Source organism: Heterocephalus glaber, unplaced genomic scaffold (assembly GCF_053883595.1).
Source record: "Heterocephalus glaber isolate CG9 unplaced genomic scaffold, H.glaber_assembly_v1.0 deba00001689, whole genome shotgun sequence".
NCBI classification, from domain to species: Eukaryota; Metazoa; Chordata; class Mammalia; order Rodentia; family Bathyergidae; genus Heterocephalus; species Heterocephalus glaber.
The window spans coordinates 7178107-7198460 of NW_028258414.1; the positions used below are offsets into that span (position 1 = coordinate 7178107).

A 20354-nucleotide genomic window follows, 5' to 3' on the forward strand; every position below is an offset into this window, starting at 1 on the left:
TATGCTGATACTATTTAATTTCCTTACTGAATTTTAGGGGCGGAGAATTCTGGAAAGGTGGACATCCCTACTAAGGACCTTCTTCCTCACCAAGAATCTCGAATTAAGTCTGGACTGGAGAAGGCTATCAAGCATAAAGACAAACTGTTAGAGTTTGACAGAACTAGGTATGATAGAGTTTGAATAACAAGTGCTAAGAAATAGACTGGATTATGGCCATTAAAACATTATTTTGGAATTTGCTGTCTTCTCAAGGTAGAGTTAGAAGGACTTATAGCTAAAGGACAGCTGAGTGCTCTGCATAGCAGGCCTCCATCATATTTTTGTTTTGTTTGCAGTGCTGAGGGTCAAATCCAGGGCCTTGTGTCTGCTAGGCAAGTGCTTTACCGCTGAGCCACATTTGCAGCCCTGTGTTTTTTGTTTTTTTATTTCGAGGAGGGGCGGAGTGACAGGATCTCACTGTAAATTTTGGGCTGGCCTTGAATTCACTATGTAGCCCAGGCTGGCTTCAAACTCACAGCAGTCTTCCTGCTTACATCTTGTTTTTCAATCCATAAGATAAGCACTTTCACTAAGAGAATATTATCCTGTAGCAATTTTTTTGTTCTTAGCAAATACTGATGTACCCCCTGGACAGTTGATTTGAGTTGATGTATTCTCCCCTTGTTTCAGTTGCAGACATTTATTTCTTTAGTCAACATGTAGTCATTCATTGCTTAATGATGGGACTGCATTCTGATAAATGTGTCATTAGTTCCGCCCACCTCGCAAGCACAAGGTCCCGAGTTTGATCCCTGGTACCAAAAAAAAAAAAGTGTCAGAGAATTTCATTGTTCAAGAATTGCAGGATCTGCTTACACTATCTAAGTGATATGGTGTACATATTTATGGCACAGCCTATTGCTCTTAGGGCCATGATGAACAAAACATAAGATTCAATGCACAAGAGAAATGACGCAATCAAGAAATTCTGTAAACACGAGATGCAGGAGACTGCTGCTAGCATAGCATAGCATACTATTTACAGTAAACTTCTATTTAAATGGAGGTGGTATACTCTAAAATAATGATAAAGAAGGAGGGTATAGCTCAGTGGTAGAGTATGATTAACATATTTGAGGCCCTAGGTTTGATCCTAAGTATCAAAAACTAAAACTAAAATAATGATAAAAAGTATAACCTAAAAAAAAAGCATAACCTAGTAAATATATAAGGTTGTAACAGTCACTTATTATTATTATCAAGTATGGACTGTACATAATTGTACATGCTGTAATTTTCTACATCTGATAGTCTAGTAGGTTTCTTTACGTCAGCATCACCACAAACACGTGAGTAATGTGCTGTGCTATGATGTCAGGACAGTAATGATGTCCCTTTATCATTGTCAGCTCCATCACAATCTTAAGAGACTACCATTGTATGCATACTACATCATTGATTGAAATGTCAGTGCATACCTCATGACTGTATTAGAGTCTCTTTCGTGAGTAAACTTATGGGCTGGGCTTTGGAGAATCAGTAAGAAATTACCATGCTGCACATGCCTGTAATCCCAGCACTCAGGAGTCTGAGGCAGGAGGATTTCAAGTTTGAGGCCAGCCTTTGTTAAGCCATGAACTGAAGGCTCTACTGGACTATACAGGAAGACTGTATTTCACACACACACACACACACACACACACACACACACACACACACAAAGTAAAGAAAAAAGAAACTGACTCTGGGAGAGCATAAGTAATACCATATCGAAGGCATAGTCTTTTGGTGAGGAACATCTGCTTGTTCTAAACCATTTGCTATTCTATGAATATGTGAGATATAATTTATGAAGCTATTCCTTAGGAAAGCCCATACAAAGTCACCCTTTAAGCATCACATTTAAACCTACTCAGTAAAATTTATCATTAGAAATACAGTCCGTTTCTTGATAAATAGAAACTGGAAAAAGTTCTGTCCCTATTGATGTCACTGCTTTGTTGCATGTTTAAGGGGACCAGTTTCAGTATTTAGATTTGAAGCTGGTCTTATTGGTTTAAGACTATAATTTCCTTCTGGGTGTCTTTTTTTTTCTTTCTTTTTTTCTTTTAATGGTACTAGAGATTGAACCTAGGGCCTTGTGTATTTTTTTTTTTTTAATTTGATTTTTTTTTTTTTTGTAACAGGGATCAAACTCGGGTCCTTGCGCTTGCACAGCAGGCAGTGAAACCACTGAGCTAAATCCCCGGCCCTTAATTTAATTTTATTTAATTTTTCTTTCCCCATTAAGTTTATGGGTACATTTTAGGTATAAAATACAGTTACATTCATCATTGGGATCTTGTACCTTTACATAAATATCTTGGTTCTTATTTTTTTTCCCTTTCCCTTGCCCTCCCTTCACCCTCTCCACCCTTCCCTATTTGCAAAGACTTTGTTTCCATTTTTTTCCTTTTCTCATATTTTCTCTTTTCCCTTTTTTCCTTTCCCCTACCCCTCCCACTTCCCCTGCTCCTTTAGACCTTTACTTCCTGTTACATAATATCAATTATACATTTTTTAAATTACAATATCAAGATCTAGGAGACATTACCACAGATTTTACAGAATTTAAAAGGATATAGAAAGCATATTTCAAAAATCTGTTTTGAAATAAATTTGACAACTTCTAAGAAGTACCTTGGAAGACAAATTAATGAAACTAACTCTGGAGGAAATATAAAATTTGAATACCACCTATTAAAGAAAGTATATTCCTAGCTTGAAAACCTACCTATATGACAACAACAGGCTCGTATACATTTTAACTGATAAATTATACCAAACATTTAAAGCAGAAAAAAAAAAGGAACACTTCTCCCCTCATTTTAGGAACTCAACATTGTGCTAATCCTAAAACTGGATAAAGATAATAGAAGAAAAAAGTATGAACATAGATAGAAATTTGTTTAACAAAACAAATTATTAGAAGTCAGATCTGGCAGTATGTAGAAAGTGGTTTTATTATAGGGATGGTGGCGTTGGTTCATCACTGGAAGATCCACCCCCAAAAGTCATCATTTTAACAGAGGAAAGGAAAAGCCATATGATCCTGTCACTAGTTGGAGAAAAAGTATCGGACTAAATTCTACAGCTGTTCATGGTAAAAGCTATCAGGAGACCAGAAGTAGAACAGAACCTTCTCAACAGATTAAAGACATGTACTCCATACTTCCAGTGAGAATGCCTTATATGAATGGAGAAGATACAATGCTTTCTCCTTAAGGCGGGGAACAAGGGCAGATAGGCTTACTCTTTATCTGTCCATTAAACTTTGAAACCTAGGCCCCACCAAAATAGCCTGGCAATAAAATGACACAATTAGGATAGGATTGGCAAGGTAGGAGCAAAATCTTTATATGTAGATGAAATGATCATCTACAGAGAAAATACTAAGAAATTGCTAGGAGCCCCTAGAACTTGTATTTGAATTTAGCACGATTAGAAAACACAAGGGATATATAAAAATTCAGGTCTGTGTATACTTGCTATAAATGAAGAATTGGATATTGAAATTTAAAAGTTATGTAGGAGTACAAAGGACCTAGAAAAGTTAAAAAAAAACAAAAACAGTGTTGGAAGACGTTTAGTACCTAATTTTAAGACTTCTTCTAAAGCTACAGTAATCAAGGCAGTGTTGGTGTAAGGAAAGACATACAGATCATTTGAATAAAACAGAATCTAGAAATAGAACCACACATATATGGTCCACTGAGTTTTGAAAGATTATTTAACGTTAGCATTTTATAGAACATAAACTCAAGAGCCCAGGAAGAGATAATGTCTTCAGCAAATGGCACTAGGACACCTGGTATCTGTATACAAAAAGTTAACCTCAACCCTTTATTTCCATACATGAAAATAACTTGAAGGGATCTATGAACCTAAATATGAAAGCCTAAAAGTATAAAACTTTAAGAAGAAATTATAAGGGAAAATGTTTATGAATTCAGGGTAGGCAAGAACTACCTAGGATACAAAAGACATGATGTATAAAAGAAAAAAATGGATAAGTGAGATTCCATCAAAATTTAGAACTTTAAATGGCATCATTAAAATGAAAAGTAGTCCTTAAATAGACCATATTTATAATGCATATAACCTATGAGCAGAATATATAAAGAATTCTTAGAGCTCATTAATAGACAACCCAATTAAAAAGTAGACATAAGATGATAAATAGCCAGTACAGCACAAGGAAAGGTGTACAGCTCTAGAATCAGAAAAATACTAATCAGTACAATAACAAGATTGAATTATACACTCATTAGGGAGATGAAGTTAAAAGTTTTAAAAGCCTTGTCATGACTTTTTCTTTTTGTTGGATTCTCCCCCTTTGCATTTAATTTGTCACGCCCAGTGGATTCATTCTGCTGGGTTTCCTGGGGTTGTGATCCTCATTGTCTTTTCCTAGGGTATTGTCTGAAATTTTTTGGAGTGCTGGTTTGATATTCATGAAGTTCCTGAGGTGCTCTTTATCATGAAAGTATCTTATTTCTCCATCAGTTTTGAAAGATAGTTTTGCAGGGTACATCAATCTGGGTTGGAGGCTGTTTTCCTTTAGGGCTTGAAATCCATCACTCCAAGCTCTTCTTGCCTTGAGCGTTTGCATTGAGAAGTCTGCTGTGATTCTGATGGGCTTTCCTTTGTATGTGATTTGTTTCTTTTCTCTCACTGCTTGTAGAATTTTGTTCTTCTGTTGGATTTCTGGAATCCTAACTATTATATGCCTATGTGTAGATTTTTTTTGATCAAGGCTAGTTGGAGTCCTGTATGCCTCACTTATCTGTATGTCAAGTTCTTTTCCCCTGCTTGGGAAGTTTTCTGCCATCACTTCTGTGAACAGTTTTTTAATGTCATCTACACTCTCTCCTCTTTCTTCATTGACTCCAGTCAGTCTTATGTTATTCTTCTTTGCATCATCTAGCAGCTGCTGGATTGATTTCTTGTGTTCCTTTACAATTTTAAAGCAATTTTTCTTTTCCTGGTCACTAATTGCAATCTTTTCTTCTATATCTGAAATTCTATCCTCACATTGGCTCATTCTGCTGTGCAGACTTTCGATGAAGTTTTTAATGTCTTGGAAATCTGTTTGCATCTGTTTTATGGATTCCATTTATTTCCTGTGTTGGGATTCCATCATGTTCCTTAGCTCCTCTATTTTTTTTTATCTGTGTCCTCTCTAGATCTATTAATCATGTCTTGCACCATGAGCAAAATCTTTGCTGTTATCTGAGTAATTATTTCTGATTTCATTTATCCCAGATCCTCTTTTGTTGCCAGTTCAGAGAGTCCAAGTGGTTGAGTATCAGATTGTTCCATCTCGTTTCCCTTTGGGGTTGCTGTAGGTGATCCAGAATTCTGGTTTTGAGGCTTGTTTACATGTCTTCTCATTTCTACCGGGGGAGGGGGGGTTGCTTCTGGAGCCCACGTGGCTCAGCTTCTCTGCCCTAGGAGCTTGGGATGGCAGCAGGGGAGCTTCCTTCCAGTGCTGGGACCGGCTCAGCTTCTCTGCCCTAGGAGCGTGGGATGGCAGCGGGGGAGCTTCCTTCCAGTGCTGGGACTGGCTCAGCTTCTCTGCCCTAGGAGCTTGGGATGGCGGCGGGGGAGCTTCCTTCCAGTGCTGGGACCTGCTCACCTTCTCTGTCCTAGGAGCTTGGGATGGCGGCGGCAGAGCTTCCTTCCGGGTTCTGGGACCCGCTCACCTTCTCTGCCCTAGGAGCTTGGGATGCCGGTGGGGAAGCTTCCTTCCGGGTGCTGGGACTGGCTCACCTTCTCTGTCCTAGGAGCTTGGGATGGCGTCAGGGAAGCTTCCTTCCGGGTTCTGGGACTGGCTCACCTTCTCTGTCCTAGGAGCTTGGGATGGCAGCAGGGGAGCTTCCTTCCAGGTGCTGGGACTGGCTCAGCTTCTCTGCTCTAGGAGCTTGGGATGGCAGTGGGGGAGCTTCCTTCCAGGTGCTGGGACCGGCTCAGCTTGGCCTTGTGTATGTTAAGCAAGTGATCTAACACTGAGTTACATCCCCAGCTCCCTTTATTTTTTGATTTAAAAAAATTTTTGCAATACTGGGGATTGCACTCCGGTCTTCCCACAGAACTACATCCTAGTCCTTTTGTAAATTTTTTGTTTTGAGATAGGAGTTTGCTAAACTGCCCAGGTGAGGGTTGAACTTGTGATCCTCTTGCTTCAGTCTCCAATAGTACTAGGAATATAAGTGTGTTCCACATACCCATCAGACCCTTTTTAAAAATGTTTTATTTTGAAACAGTCTTGACAAGTTGCTCAGGCTAGCCTTGAACTTGTAGTCTTCCTTCCTCAGCCTTCTGAGTAGCTGGCACTACAGGTGTACTCCCCCAAGCCTGCTTCCTCTCGTAAATCTCCTTAAACATCTTACTCTATAACAGAATCTTGTAATTCTAGCTGAGTCCTGAAAAACTGAAATCAGTATATAAGTCTGATTTCAGAATTTTTTTTCTGCCTATTTAAGAGTAAACAGTTGAGCCAGCAAATTTCAGGATAGAATCCCAGTGAGCAAATAGGCCGAGCCAGATTGTAGGACTAGGATATTGAGTAAATTGCCAGAACATGAACTCAGTTATTAGAAGGTGAAAGCTGAACTAGTTAGATAGAATGACAATGGATTGTGGTTCTGTGTCTTTCTTGCCGTAGGTTGAGAATAAGTAATTCAAGGAGCTGAGCTGAGCCTGCAGTGGTGATACAGGCACAGTTGACCTGACTTTGAAATATTCTTGGGGTTCTATATTTTAGATAGTAACCCCCAGAGCAGGTAGAGCGTAAGCTACTTTGCAGCACTTCCCCATCCATATTTATCAACATGTGCCCAACTGCTACATGTTCCTTTTTCTTCTTATCTTAGCATTCGAAGGACCCAAGTCATTGATGATGAGTCAGATTACTTTGCCAGTGACTCTAACCAGTGGTTGTCCAAAATTGAGCGAGAAACCCTGCAGAAGCGAGCAGAAGAGCTAAGAGAACTTCGACATGCCTCTCGACTCTCTAAGAAAATCACCATTGACTTTGCAGGCAGGAAGATCCTAGAAGAAGAAAATCCATTAGCGGAGTATCACAGCAGGTGAGTGGGTAGCATCATGAAGGTTCTAAAAAGAAGAAGCAGGTTAATGTGAAAGGGTTTTTTCTCTCTAATGGACTTGGTGTTTTTGTTGAATGTAAAAGTAATCATAGCTGGGCTTGTGATACATACTCATAATCCCAGCACTCAGGAGGCTGAGGCAGGAAGATTACTGCAAGTTTGATGCCAGCCTGGGCTGCTACATAGTGAGTTCAAGGCCAGCCTGAACTATGTAGTGAGACCGTCTCAAAAAACAAAAAACTCAAAGCAAAAAATTAAAAATAATGAAAAAGGAGGAAAAAATGGAAACAAAGTTTTTGTAAATAGGGAAGGGTGGAGGGGTAAAAGGGGGGGGAAGGGGAATGGGGAAAAAACAAGAACCAAAATATATCATGCACAGGTACAAATTCCCAATAATGAATGTGATCATAATGTATACCTAAAATGTACAATAAACTTAATGAATAAAAAAATTCCAATAAAATAAATTTAAATTAAAAAAATAAAAATAATGATGATCCAAGCACTACAAAAAAAGTAAAGTTTTCAATGTTTAAGGCTAGGGATATAGTTCAGTGGTAGAGTACTTGTCTAGCATACATGAAGACTTGGATTTGATCACCAGCACCACAAAATAAAAATAAGAAAAACAATGTATATTTGGAATGGAAAATGTAATGGCAACTAAGAAAATTTTGCAAATGAACTTTGAAGGGAACTTGTCCCTACCTATACTAGATAATTACTATTTTTGAAAAAAAACCCAAAAAAACAAGATACAATTTGCATACAAAAATAGATCAATGAGCTGACTTTGGTGGTGCGTGCCTACATTCCGGGAGTCTGAGGGAGGAGGATTGGAAGTTCAAGCCCAGAGATGTATGGAGATATCCCATGTACTCCCAGCGCCCCACCACAGGTCCTCCCTCATTGTCAGCATTCCCCACCAGAATGGTACATGTCCTACAACTGATGGAGTTACAGTGGTTACAGTGATATCACCACAGAAGACCATAGCTTAAAATTAGCATTCACTTAGTGTACATTTTATGGGTTTGGAAAAAAATTTGGTGGTACTGTGAACTTTGGATAAATGTCTAATGACATATTCACTATTATAGTTTTGGTGTTTCTGTTTTTTGTTGTGAGGCAGGATCTCACTAGGTTGTCCTGGCTGGGCTCAGACTGGCCATCTTCCAGCCTCAGCCTCTCAAAGAGTACTGGGATTACAGGTGTGTACCACAATACTTGGCTTGTTCGCACTTTTTAACTTTACAGTTACATGTCACCTATCAAGATGACAGCTTCCTCTTTCCCTTTAGTTTTTTTTTTTTAATATTTGCTTTTCTGATCCATGAAAAATCACATTTCATCATAATTTTCATTCATATTTCTTTGCTTTGGGTATGTGCTAGTAAATTTAAGTGTTTTAAAATGTATTTATTAGCTGTTTGGATTGTTTCTTTTCTAGATTCTAGAGAAAATAGATGGACTTAACCACAATGCTATATCTCAGTTCCATTCCCCTTTCAGATCTCACTGCCCTCACTCTAGTTTCATTTCACATCTTGTGGTTTTTTTTAGCTTCTGCCTTTGGTTTCTATTCTTTCCTCCATTGGAAATCTCTCCCCCGATAATCACCTCTCAATATCTGTCTCTCCTTTGAACTTACATGGTACAACGCATGGGACGATAGGATAACAATCACCAGATGGATTGTGTGTGTCCGTAGTAACTATTATGCCCTTCAGATATGGTTGATCATCCGTGTAGCTATCTTAAACCTAGCACGTAGATTCAAAGCTTCTTAAAGTCAGGAACCATGTCCCCCACCACAAGTTGCATTGCACCGAAGAGGTTTCTAATAATTATAACTTGAATTGAAATCAAGGTCAGGTTCATCCTTCCTTGTTATTAGAAGCTTTTCGTTATGTAGTCCCTTAGAATTATCATCATTCACAAATGGTTGTCAAGCATCCAATAGAGGTATGGAATATAGCAGCAAGTACTATTGGAAATTAGAATGGAATAAGATAGAGTTTTTACAGGACCTATGCTCATTTTTTCCAATATATGTCTTTTTATTACTGCATAGTTTATAGAACACTGGGTTTCAGTGTGGCATTTTCACATATATATATGTGTATGTATATATATGTGTGTGTATATATATGTATATATATGTATATATATATATAAAACATACTTTAGTCCTATCCATCTGCTCTGTTATTCTCCCTTACACCTATGATTTCTTAAAGGCCAGTAGGATTTCATAATCTTCAAATGAAAATTATCACATTATTTTATAAGTTTAAAGTCAAATCCTAGTGCCAGTACTTTGGGGACCTTAGAATAATTTGAGATGTGTCCATTAATTGTTGGATAGTAGGTGCTTACAGAAAGGAGTAAGCACTTTTGTATTGGGGAAGTAGGTGGTCTCTTTAGAATTTGTTAGCATGAAGGAGTAGGAAAGGTCCCTGAGGAGACAGAGCAGCAGCTGTATAGGGCATGTTGGTTAGATAAGTTGCCACAGAGTATTCTTCTATGGGTCAGGCTATTTCTAGGCAACTTTTCTGGTCTTGTTTATTGATCTTGTTTAACAAGATGAGCAACCCATTTTCCTTAGGATTCTTGGTGCAAAGAGAAAGAACGGTGGAGTAAGGAGGGGTGGTTGTCTATGGACTCCCCTTTGAATTCCAAATTTTGTTACTACTGAAGAGTTTTGTGTTTGTGGTAAGTAAGCACATTCTAAGCATAAAACATTATTGACTATTGCATCTTTTTGATTTGTTATCACAGATTAGATGAGACCATACAGGCCATTGCCAGTGGAACTTGGAACCAACCACTGATGAGATTGGATAGATCTTCTGAAGACCCATTGGGAGTTCTGGTAAATCCCAACCTGTACCAGTCCCCTCCCCAGGTTAGTGGACTTTGCTTCTAATTCATAATGAAACTTGATTCCAAATATTTTTCCGTTCTGATGTGTCCTTTTCATAGGCTTTAGATACCAATCTGTTCTTAGCATATCCACAAACCCTTTTCTCTAGTCTAGTTTTTCCAGTTATTTTTGCAGCACTTTTAACAAACTACCTGTTTATCTTCTGAGTTATCTTCTAACAGGTTTTATTACGTACTGTAGTGATTTAGACACTAGGGGGATGTGGCTCAGTGGTGGATTACATGTGCAAGGACCTGGGCTCAATCCCTAGTATCACAATAGAGAGAGAGTAATTGCAAGCAGACACATTTGGGAAGGGAATTCCAAGTAGAAGATACAACATGTGCAAAGGCACACAGGTCTGGGAGAATCACAAGTAATTAAGTATTGTTATGGAGTGGTAGATGTATTAGTTTCCTAGGGCTGCCATTTATTCAAAATCCAGGTGTCAGGCTGGGGATATAGCTTAGTAGCACTGTGCCTGCCTGGCAAGCCCAAGGTCCTGGAAAGCACAAGTACTGGAAAAAAAACACAAAAAAACAAAATCAAGGTGTCACCTGGGCCACGTTCCCTTTGAAGGTTCTGCAGGAGACTGTTTCGTGCCTTTTCTGCTTCTGGTGACCCTACGCATCTCTCAGCTTGTAGCTACATCACACTGGTCCAGTGATGGCAAACCTTTTAGAGCTTTCAGTGGTACAGCCCGCTGCAAACGCATGCTGTGGGTTTGCCACCACTGCTCTAGTCCATACCTCTGGCTCCACATTGCCTTCTTCCCTGTATGTCTCTGTCTCTGTGTGTCCTCTCCACTTTATAAGGACAGTAGTCACTGGATTTAGGATGATCTCATCTTAAAATGATTGCATTCTTGGAGACTTTATTTCAAAATAAAGGTCAGAATGTAAGTAGAATGTAAGTAGACGTAAACTTTGGGCTGGGGATTTAACTCAGTAGCACTGCGCCTACCTCTCAAGCTCAAGGTCCTGAGTTCGATCCCAAGTACCAAAAATAATTAAATATTTAAATAAATAAACAATCACAGTAGACTTAAACATTGAGGGCATACTACTCAACCCAGTATCTCAGACAACCCCTGATCATGAACGCCCTTATGTTACATACTAAGGAGTTCAGGTTTTATCCTACAGTTGGCATAGAGAGGTCTTTGAAGGATTTTAGCAGTTTTGCATGACTTCCATGCTTATATAGAGAATGGATTGAAGGGAAAGGTAAGACTAGCAGCAGCAGAATTGCTGAGGAGATTATTGCAGCAGCACAGTAGGGAGATAATATGTGAGGACACATGTTAGTGTTGTAGCACCAGTAAGGAAAAAGACAGTTATTAATGACTAAAAATGTAAATGAAGAGACTGGTTAAGAAGTTCTGTAACTATATTAAAAGATTAAGGAGAGATTAATTTAGGTAAGTGGCTGTGTGATTAGACTCAAAAAGTGTAGTAGATGCCAGGGATTTAGCTCAGTGGTTTTGTCACCTGCTGCGCAAGCACAAGGACCAGAGTTCGATCCCCGGTACCAAAAAAAAAAACAACAAAAAAAGTGTAGTAGAGATAGAACAAAGGATTTGGGTATGAAGATTGTTCAAATCTCAGCATTTTTATAAAATTACTTACTTCCTCCATTATGAATCAATTCTTCCTCTACATTCCCATGTAAGAGGTTCTATCTTTATTTCGTATTTACCCAGTTTTACTTTATGTTTTGGACAATTACTTTTATATTTGTCTTCTACTAGTATCTAAGTTCCTTGAAAGCAAGAACAGTATCTTTTTGATATTTAATGTCTCCCTAGTTACGTACTTTTCACATACTTAAGTGCAGAATAAATATTTTTTTGTTTTGTTTTGTTTTGCTTCCGGTACTGGGGATCAAACTCAGGACCTTGTGCTTGCAAGGCAGGTGCGGTGCCACTGAGCCACATCCCTGGCCCATAAGTGTATTTTTTTAAGATATGACATAATTGAGAATCATAAAATTTTATTGCAGAAACATTCTAAGAGATTCCTTTACTCCAGCTTCCCCCTTTTGTGTAGAGAAAACTGAAAGCTTTCAGGGTTAAATGATTGTTAGGATCTCCAGGCTGCCAGTCTACCACTCTAGCGGGGCTTTTTCAATAAATTGTTAAATTAAAAAAATTAAGTCTCACCATCACAGTAGCCTGTTTTTTCTTCTTCATTCTGAAGCACTTGATCTTCTTATTTCATCTACCTCTGAGTGCACTGTTGCCAAGACTCTCATCTCATGTAATCACCTGACCCTGTAATTCCCTGTCCCCTGTGTGTGATAGGAGCCTTGCCTCCCAGGGGCTCTGTCTTTTCTTTTGGGGAAAAGTTGTTCATTTCAGGGAAGCAGCAAACTTTCTCCTTATACTTTAATATAGGAGTTTATAGCTGGACATGGTGGTACATGGCTATATTACCAGCACTTTGGAAGGGTGAAACAAGAGGATGACAAGTTCAAGGCCATCCTGGGCAATTTAATGAAACCCTGTCACCAAAAGGGCTGGGGACTTACCTCAGTGGGAAAGCCCTGGTTCAATATTTCATAGTACAAAAATAAATAAAGAGAAGACCTTGTTATCATATCCTGGACAACTCTTATTGAATTTATACCATCTCAGCGTTTTTGGCCTTGAACAAAGATGGGATAAAATTTTCTAAGAAAATGCTCTTAGTGTGATTTTTTTTTTGTTATTACTGAGGATTGAACTCAGTGCTTCATGCATGCTATCCAAGCACTCTACCAATGGGCTACACTCCAACTGTTTAAAATTTTTATTTTGAAACAGGCTCAAGCCATCCTTGATCTTGCAATCTTCCTGGCTTAGCCTCCTATACCACCACTTCTGGCCTCTTGATTCATCATTACTAGCATTATTCACATTTTGTCCACCTTTCCCAGTTTCTTCCTATGTAAGACAGAATTTTTTTCCTCCCTGTATAGTGGGTCGATCACACAGGTGCCACCTCACAGAAGAAGGCTTTCCATTCAGCAGGATCGGGACTAGAGTTCAGCCTATATCAGCACCAACTGAGAATACAGGATGAAGAATTCCAGGAAGGCTTTGATAGTGGCTGGTGCCTTTCTGTGCATCAGCCTTGGGCTTCTCTGCTTGTCAGAGGGATTAAAAGGTAAGGATAGAGGGCCGGAGATTTAGCTCAGTGGTTTAACTGCCTGCTGTGCAAGCTCAGGGACCTGAGTTTGATCCCTGGTACCAAAAAAAAAAAAAGGTAAGGATAGAAATGAATTTTTTTTTTTGTACTGGGGATCGAACTCAGGCCCTTGCGCTTTCGAGGCAGGCATTGGCACCACTGAGCTAAATCCCCGCCCTAGAAATGAATTTTAGCAGTGAAAGATCTTACAGTGACATAAACTTGTTCTAGAACTATGGATTGGAATTTGTTTTCTGGTGATGTTTTTGTTGTTGTTTTTGGTTTTTTTGAGACAGAGTCTAGCTTTGTAGCTCAGGCTGGCCTTGAACTCCAGTGATCCTCCTGCCTCAGCCTCCCAAGTACTGGGATTATAGGCTTGCACCACCATGCCTGGCTCTCCAGTGATGATTTATAATATTCCTCAGTACATGGAACTTTAAACAGTGTATTGGTGGCTTCATAGTATTTTAATTTTGACTGATCTGGCTTTTTTGAGACATTCTGTCTCACTGTGTTGCGAAGCTGATCTTGAGCTCCTATCCTCAAATGATCCTCCCACCTCAGCCTGTCAAGTAGCTAGGACCATGAGTTTGAGCTACTGTAACTGGCTAGGGATTTTTTTTAATTTTTTGGGGGGGATTTTAAATTGATAAAAATCATAGTGTTGGCCGGGGATTTAGCTCAGTGGTTCCCTGCCTGCCTCACAAGCTCAAGGACTCAAGTTCAATCCCTGGTACCAAAAAAAAAACCAATAGTGTTTTTTGTTTGTTTGTTTCTTTTCTGCCAAATAGCTTAAAAAGCAAACTGAGTTTAGATAGGCTAAGGATCCAAGTCATAACAAAGATAGAATACCAGTTTTTTTCATCTTAGGAAGAAAGTCTATTGTAAAAAACCTCTCTTGACTTCATTTCAGTTAATATATTAGTCAGCAACCTTAATGGTTTGATCCTATTTGAAACTTTAAAAGCTTTAATGCCTATATATTTATTTATTTATTTTATTAAGACAACAGCACCAGACACTTATTTTTCCCCCTTAACTGTCTATTAATCCTGTTAATCGTGTTGAAAAACTATTCTGCCAGAATTCCTTTTCTATAAAAAAAGTAGGGGAAGTCGTGAAGGGTATGTAGAAGACTTATAAAGCTGAGTCATACCTGTTAGTGATAATAGCTTACTATCCCATGGTTTGTTAGATTTGTTTCTTTCTTTTTTTTTTTTGGTACCTGTGATCAAACTCAGGACCTTGCGCTTATGAGGCAGGTGCAGTGCTACTGAGGTAAATCCCCGGCCTTGTTATGTTTCTTTGTTGTTGTTGTTGTTGTTGTTGTTGTGTTTCTTCTTAACATAAAAGTAGTTTGAATCAAAAAGGTCACCTATAAACCTACCACCTAGAAATAGCTATTAGCATTTTGGAGCATTTATTTCTATTATTTTTCCTGTGCATATTGTTCCATAGTGAGAATATGATATATATTTATATTAGTTTTTCTATTATTTATCATTACCACATACTCATTTTTCCTTTTTATATTTTTGTTTTTTAGTTTTTTTAAGACATTGTCTCTATATAATTTAGGCTGGGCTTGAATTCATGATCCTCCTGCCTCAGCCTCCTGAGTGCTGGAATTACAAGAGTATGCCACCAAACCCAGCTTCATTTTTTCTTATTTAATCTATGAGATTTTTTTAATTGTTGTCGTTTTTGAGATAAGGTCTTACTATATATTTCAGGCTGGCCTCGAACTCACAGCAGTGCTCCTGCTTCACCCTCCCAATTGCTGGTATTACAGGCATGCACCACCACACCTGGCCAATCTATTTTATATGCCTGGGAATTCTTAACTCATAACAGTAAAAATCTTTTATTTAAATAGAATCTTGGTTTTTGAAGCAAGACCTCTGTGAAGTATTACTACAGTATGATACAGTATGAGGCAGGCAATGGTGAGGTAGGTTGCTCTGTTACAAAGCTAGAAAGTAGCAGAGACAGAGCTAGAGTTCAGGTGTTTGTTTGTTTGGGGGGTTTTGTTTTTGTTTTTCAGTCAAGATCTCACTATGTATCCCAGGCTGGCCTTGAACTCATGATCCCCCTGCCTTAGTCTCCCTAGTGCTGAGTGTTGTAGTTTGGGTTTCAAAGTGTTCTTTCCACTTCACTTCACTTCACATTCATTTCCCTGCATTCTGGAAAGAAAAATTATTGGCACTTAGGGACAGTCACTTCTACTTCAATAATTTCTCTGTGAGGCATCATTTCCTTTTTTTTTTTTTATTATTTTTTGGTACTGGGGATCGAACTCGAGTCCTTGCGCTTGTAGGGCAGGTGGCAGAACCACTGAGCTAAATTCCCAGCTCTCGTTTCTTTCTTTAATAAGGTACACTACAGTTTTCTCCCGTACTGAAGGTCAGACTTTTTTGCTTCAGCTCCTAATTGCTTTGACTTCTTAGTGTAGGGCTCTCAGAACAAGCACAGGTGAATCTGCTTCTGCTCCAAGACAGCCAAGCTCCAGATGTCTGTTCTTCTTCTCATTCATTTCTCTGCAGTTTAGGTGTCTTCCTTTTCCAAAGTAGAAAATGAAACAGCTTGCCTCCTGGAAATCAGAATGTTTACATTTCTTTGATCCTATTTTAGGGCTCTGTTATTCAGATATTCTCACTGAAAAGAATAGGATGAGTGGGCCGGGGATTTAGCTCAGTGGTTTTGCTGCCCACTGCACAAGTGCGAGGACCCGAGTTCAATCCCCGGTACCAAAAAAGAAAAAAAAGACACAAGAACAGGATGAGCAACATCCATCCCACAATCACTAATCCAACAGAAATAAAATGTGTGGTTCTGCTGCATTTGGCAGGCCATTTTCTCAGTAACTCTTCAGCTTATTTGGTGTAGAGGGCAGACACACATTGGTTCATTCCTCACCATGAACACTTAATTGATCTGCATTGGAACATGAAGAATATGAAAAAGTCACAGCCCTACTTCCCATTGTAAGAATGAGGGGAGAGGCTTATATTATTCAGGTGCTTTATTTAATTTGGGAAAAAGCGAACAGAAACATCTTGGAAAGTAGCAAATTAATTAAATTCTCTTGAATGGATTCTGTTGTTCCACTTAAAGATTTTTTCAAATTAGTCAACACGCTGATTAGTTATCCACACAAAACATAACCTTGTATGTAAATGATTAGAAAATGATATGGATGTTGTTGCAATTTAAAGAGTATTTTTATTTACTTAAATTCTACTAAATAATTATAAAAGTATCATTCTTGGGTAGTTCTGTGTAGATGAGAATTTTTCTGTCAAGCTGGAGAATAAATCAGTAAATCTTCCAGGAAAAGGTTAGCCTTTGACTGGAAGAGCAGGGATTTCCCCATCTGTGGCATAACTTGGATGCCTTAAAAATAAAATGCGTAGAAGTTCAAAACTATTAACATCTCCAGGTCTGAGCTTCAGGAACCAGGTGACCCAAGTAGTCAGAAGTTGAAAGAGATGAATTTTGTTCTGTTAATAGGAGAAATTAGAGAACAGGGTTCACCCTCAAGGGAGAGGTATTATGGGAGAAAAGAGGCTTTTGTTTTTTTGGTATTGTTTTCCACAAAAGAGCCCTTCCTGATTGAGGTATCTTCTTTAGATCTTGTGGTTCAACTGGCAACTTTGCTGTAGGATTTGTTGTATGTGGGGGGGATCTTCTGAGAAACTAAAATTGAGATGCTTCTCACTAAATCTGTATCTGTTTAAGGGTGGAGGGCAGATCCTGGTACACTCCCCACAGAGGACGACTTTGGATAGCAGCGACAGGCAAAAAACCTTCCCCTCAAGAAGTCTCCGAACTCCAGGCTACATACCGTCTTCTGTGTGGGAAAGGTAACAGCCATATGTTCTTTCAGTCTCACTTTGTGGAGAGAAGTCATTGATGTTTATCTTTCATTTCCTTCTTCCTGTGGCTTTTTCTTGGCTGAAAGGGACTTTTTTTTCCCATTTAGTTTATTGGTACATTTTAGCTATACAATACAGTTACATTCTTCATTGGGATCATGTACTTTTACATGATGTATCTTGGTTCTTATTTTTTCCCCATTCCCCTGCCCTCCCTTCACCCCCTCCACCCTTCCCTATTTACAAAGACTTTGTTTCCATGTTTTTCCTTTTCCTTTTCTCATTTTTTTCTTTTCCCTTCTTTACTTTCCCCTTCCCCTCCCATTTCCCCTATTCCTTTAGACATTTTCTATTTCACAATATCAATTACACTTTTTGTTTTGGTAGTGGGGATCGAACTCAGGACCTTGCGCTTGTGAGGCAGGTGGTGGAACCACTGAGCTAAATCCCTGGCCCTCAATTATACGTTTTGATTTTTATTTACACTTTTAGTTTTTCACACCAGAGAAAGTATTCGGTATTTACACAAGTGTGTCCTATTTATTTCACTTAAGAGTATGGCCTCAATGTGCATCCACTTAGCTATAAATGTATCTAGTTTCTCATTCTTTATGGCTGAGTAGTACTGCATTGTATAAAAAAACCCACATCTTCTTTATCCAGTCTCCAGTTGATGGGCAATTGGACTGTTTCCAAGTTTTAGCTATTACAAACTGGGCTGCTATAAACATGGGTGCACATATATCTCTGTGGTATGATTCTTTTAATTCTTTGGGAAGATAACCAGTAAAGGAATAGCTGGGTCAAATGGGACTTCCAGTCCTAGTTGTTTGAAGTATCTCCATATTGATTTCCGTAGAGGTTGCACCAGTCTGCACTCTCACAACAATGAAAAAGGGTTCCTTTCTCCCCACAACCCCACGAGCATTTGTTATTGGTTGATTTCATGATAACAGCCATTCTTTCTGGGGTGAGGTGGAATCTCAGTGTTGTTTGCATCTGCATCTCTTTTTTTTTCATCTGCATCTCTTTCTCATTTTTTCATATATTTATTTGCTGCTTTTACTTCTTTGTCAGATGCCCATTTTTGAATTGGGTCTTTATATTTGGGGGTTCTGATTTTTTTGAGTTCTTTATATATTCTAGGTAGTAGACCTTTGTTTGAGGAACAGCTGGTAAAAGTTTTTTCCCACATTGAAGGTTGTTTTTTAGCTCTGTTGGTGGTTTCTCTTGCAGTGCAGAAGCTTTTTAATAAGATGAGATCCCAGTTGTTGATTCTTTCTTTGTGCTAGTTCCTGTGCTACTGAGGATTTGTTCATAAAGTCCTTTCCTATGCCAGTGTCTTCAAGAGTTCTGCCTAACTTGTCTTCCAGCAAGTTCAGTGTTTCTGTTTTAATATTTAGATCTTTAATCCACTTTGATTTTAGTTGAGTGCATGGTGAAAGATAGGGGTCTAGTTTTAATCTTTGGCAGGTTGAAATCCAGTTTTTCCAGCACCATTTATTAAAGAGGCTATCTTTCCTCCAGTGAGGATGGTTGGCTCCTTTGTCAAAGATGAGGTAGCTGAGTGTGTCTGGAGTTGTTTCTGCATCTTCTAATCTATTCCACTGATTCTCGGATCTGTTTCTTTGCCAGTATCATGCTGTTTTTATCACAGTGGCTTTGTAGTAGACTTTCAAGTTGGGAATTGTGACACCCCCTGCCATGACTATTGCCTAGAATTGCTTTTGGTATTCTAGGTCTCTTCTGGTTCCAGATGAACTTTTGGATTGTTTTTTCTAGTTCTGTGAAATATGCTGTTGGGATTTCAATCAGGATGGCATTGAATCTGTGTAGCAGTTTTGGAGGCTGAAAGGGACTTTTAAAACCTTGTATTTGTTTATTAATTTGTTTAATGATAAATCATAGACAGCAGTTCAAAGCATTAAGTATAAATAAAACATCAGTTTCCAACCCCAGAAATCAACCAACTAATTTAATTTTACACTTGATCTTACTCAAAACATCAAGAAGCAATAGTAACTTTAATTTATTTTTTAAAGACAGGATCTCGCTATGTAGTTCAGGCTGGCCTTGAACTCACTATATAGCCCAGGCTGGCCTCAAACTCACAGCAGTCCTCCTGCCTCAGCCTCTCTAGTGCTGAGATCACAGGCGTGCACCACCACCCCCAGCAGTAACTTTAATTTTTATCTGAGAAAATCTTCTTCCTTTTACTATTGCAGATAAAATAAATGACTCATAAACTCTGGGATCTTTAGGTTGGGAAAAACAACAGTAAACAAGATTTTTTAAATATCAGGAGTGACTAATAGATACCTGCTAGCAGATTTGGGTAAATTCAGGTTTATTGACTTTAGCAGATAATTTTAGGAATCCCCCCACGCATAGTAAATTTGGATCTTAGAAAAAACTCTAACCCTTGGGCATCCTATTTTCCTTTCTTTTGTCCAGCTCATACATTTGTTTTGAAGGTACAATGAATAATTACAGAACTATCTTTAATAGTTTTTAAGAAGCTGGGTATGGTGATGCATGCCTGTAATTCCAGCTATTCAGGAGACTGAGGCAAGAGAATCCCAAGTTTGAGGCCAGCCTCAGTTAGGCTCTTATTTCAAAAATGTAAAAAAGGGTTAGGGATATAGCTCAATGGTAGAGCACCTGCCTAGTGTGCATGAGGCTCTGGGTTCAATCCCTGGAACCAAAAAGGAAAAGTTTTTAAGGAACCAAACTTAGAAAAGCAAAAAGAATTAAGATGTATTATGTACGTGAACCAACTTCCCATGATGAGCGTAGTCATTATATACTGCAAACATGTAGTAATAAAAAAATTTTTAGTGTTTTAAAGAGAGAATTAAGCTAGCCTGGTGTGGTGGAACACATCTGTAATCCCAGCAGTTGGGAGGCGGAGAAACTGTGGCAGGAGAAACTGTGAGTTTGGGGACAGCCTGTACCACAAAGCGAGATCCTGTTTCAAAAAACCAAAAAGAGCAGCCAGGGATTTAGCTCAGTGGTTTCACTGCCTGCTGTGCAAGCGCAGGGACCCAAGTTCAATCCTCAGTACCAAAAAAAAAAAAAGGAAGTTGTTCCGGCTGGGGATTTAGCTCAGTGGTTCTGGCGCCTGCCTCGGTACCAAAAACAAAAAGGAAAAAAAAAGAAAAAGAAAGAAACTAAGCTTAAGAAATCACTAGGAGTGATCAAAAGTGCATACTTCCTTAAAAGCACATTTTTCTTTTGACTGATATCTCAGGCTTGT

At 38.7% G+C, this 20354-nt stretch overlaps 1 protein-coding gene and 1 long non-coding RNA gene across 10 annotated transcripts in view; one reads left to right on the top strand and one right to left on the bottom strand.

The window, feature by feature from the left end:
- Nucleotides 1–20354, top strand: part of Trip4 (thyroid hormone receptor interactor 4) — a 65758-nt gene that overhangs the window by 20650 nt on the left and 24754 nt on the right. For all 9 annotated transcript variants that reach the window (XR_015446500.1, XM_087199127.1, XM_087199134.1 and 6 more), the window contains 5 exons: nucleotides 38–167; nucleotides 6897–7112; nucleotides 9912–10038; nucleotides 13015–13202; nucleotides 16962–17086. Coding sequence is in view for 8 of the 9 variants with exons in the window: in XM_087199127.1 (XP_087055253.1) it covers nucleotides 38–167; nucleotides 6897–7112; nucleotides 9912–10038; nucleotides 13015–13202; nucleotides 16962–17086 (786 nt within the window). In the remaining variant the exon portion in view is untranslated. The remainder of the gene's footprint in view (nucleotides 1–37; nucleotides 168–6896; nucleotides 7113–9911; nucleotides 10039–13014; nucleotides 13203–16961; nucleotides 17087–20354) is intronic.
- The window catches only part of LOC110344134 (uncharacterized), a 55686-nt gene that overhangs the window by 4946 nt on the left and 30386 nt on the right, over nucleotides 1–20354 (bottom strand). The window lies entirely within an intron of this gene.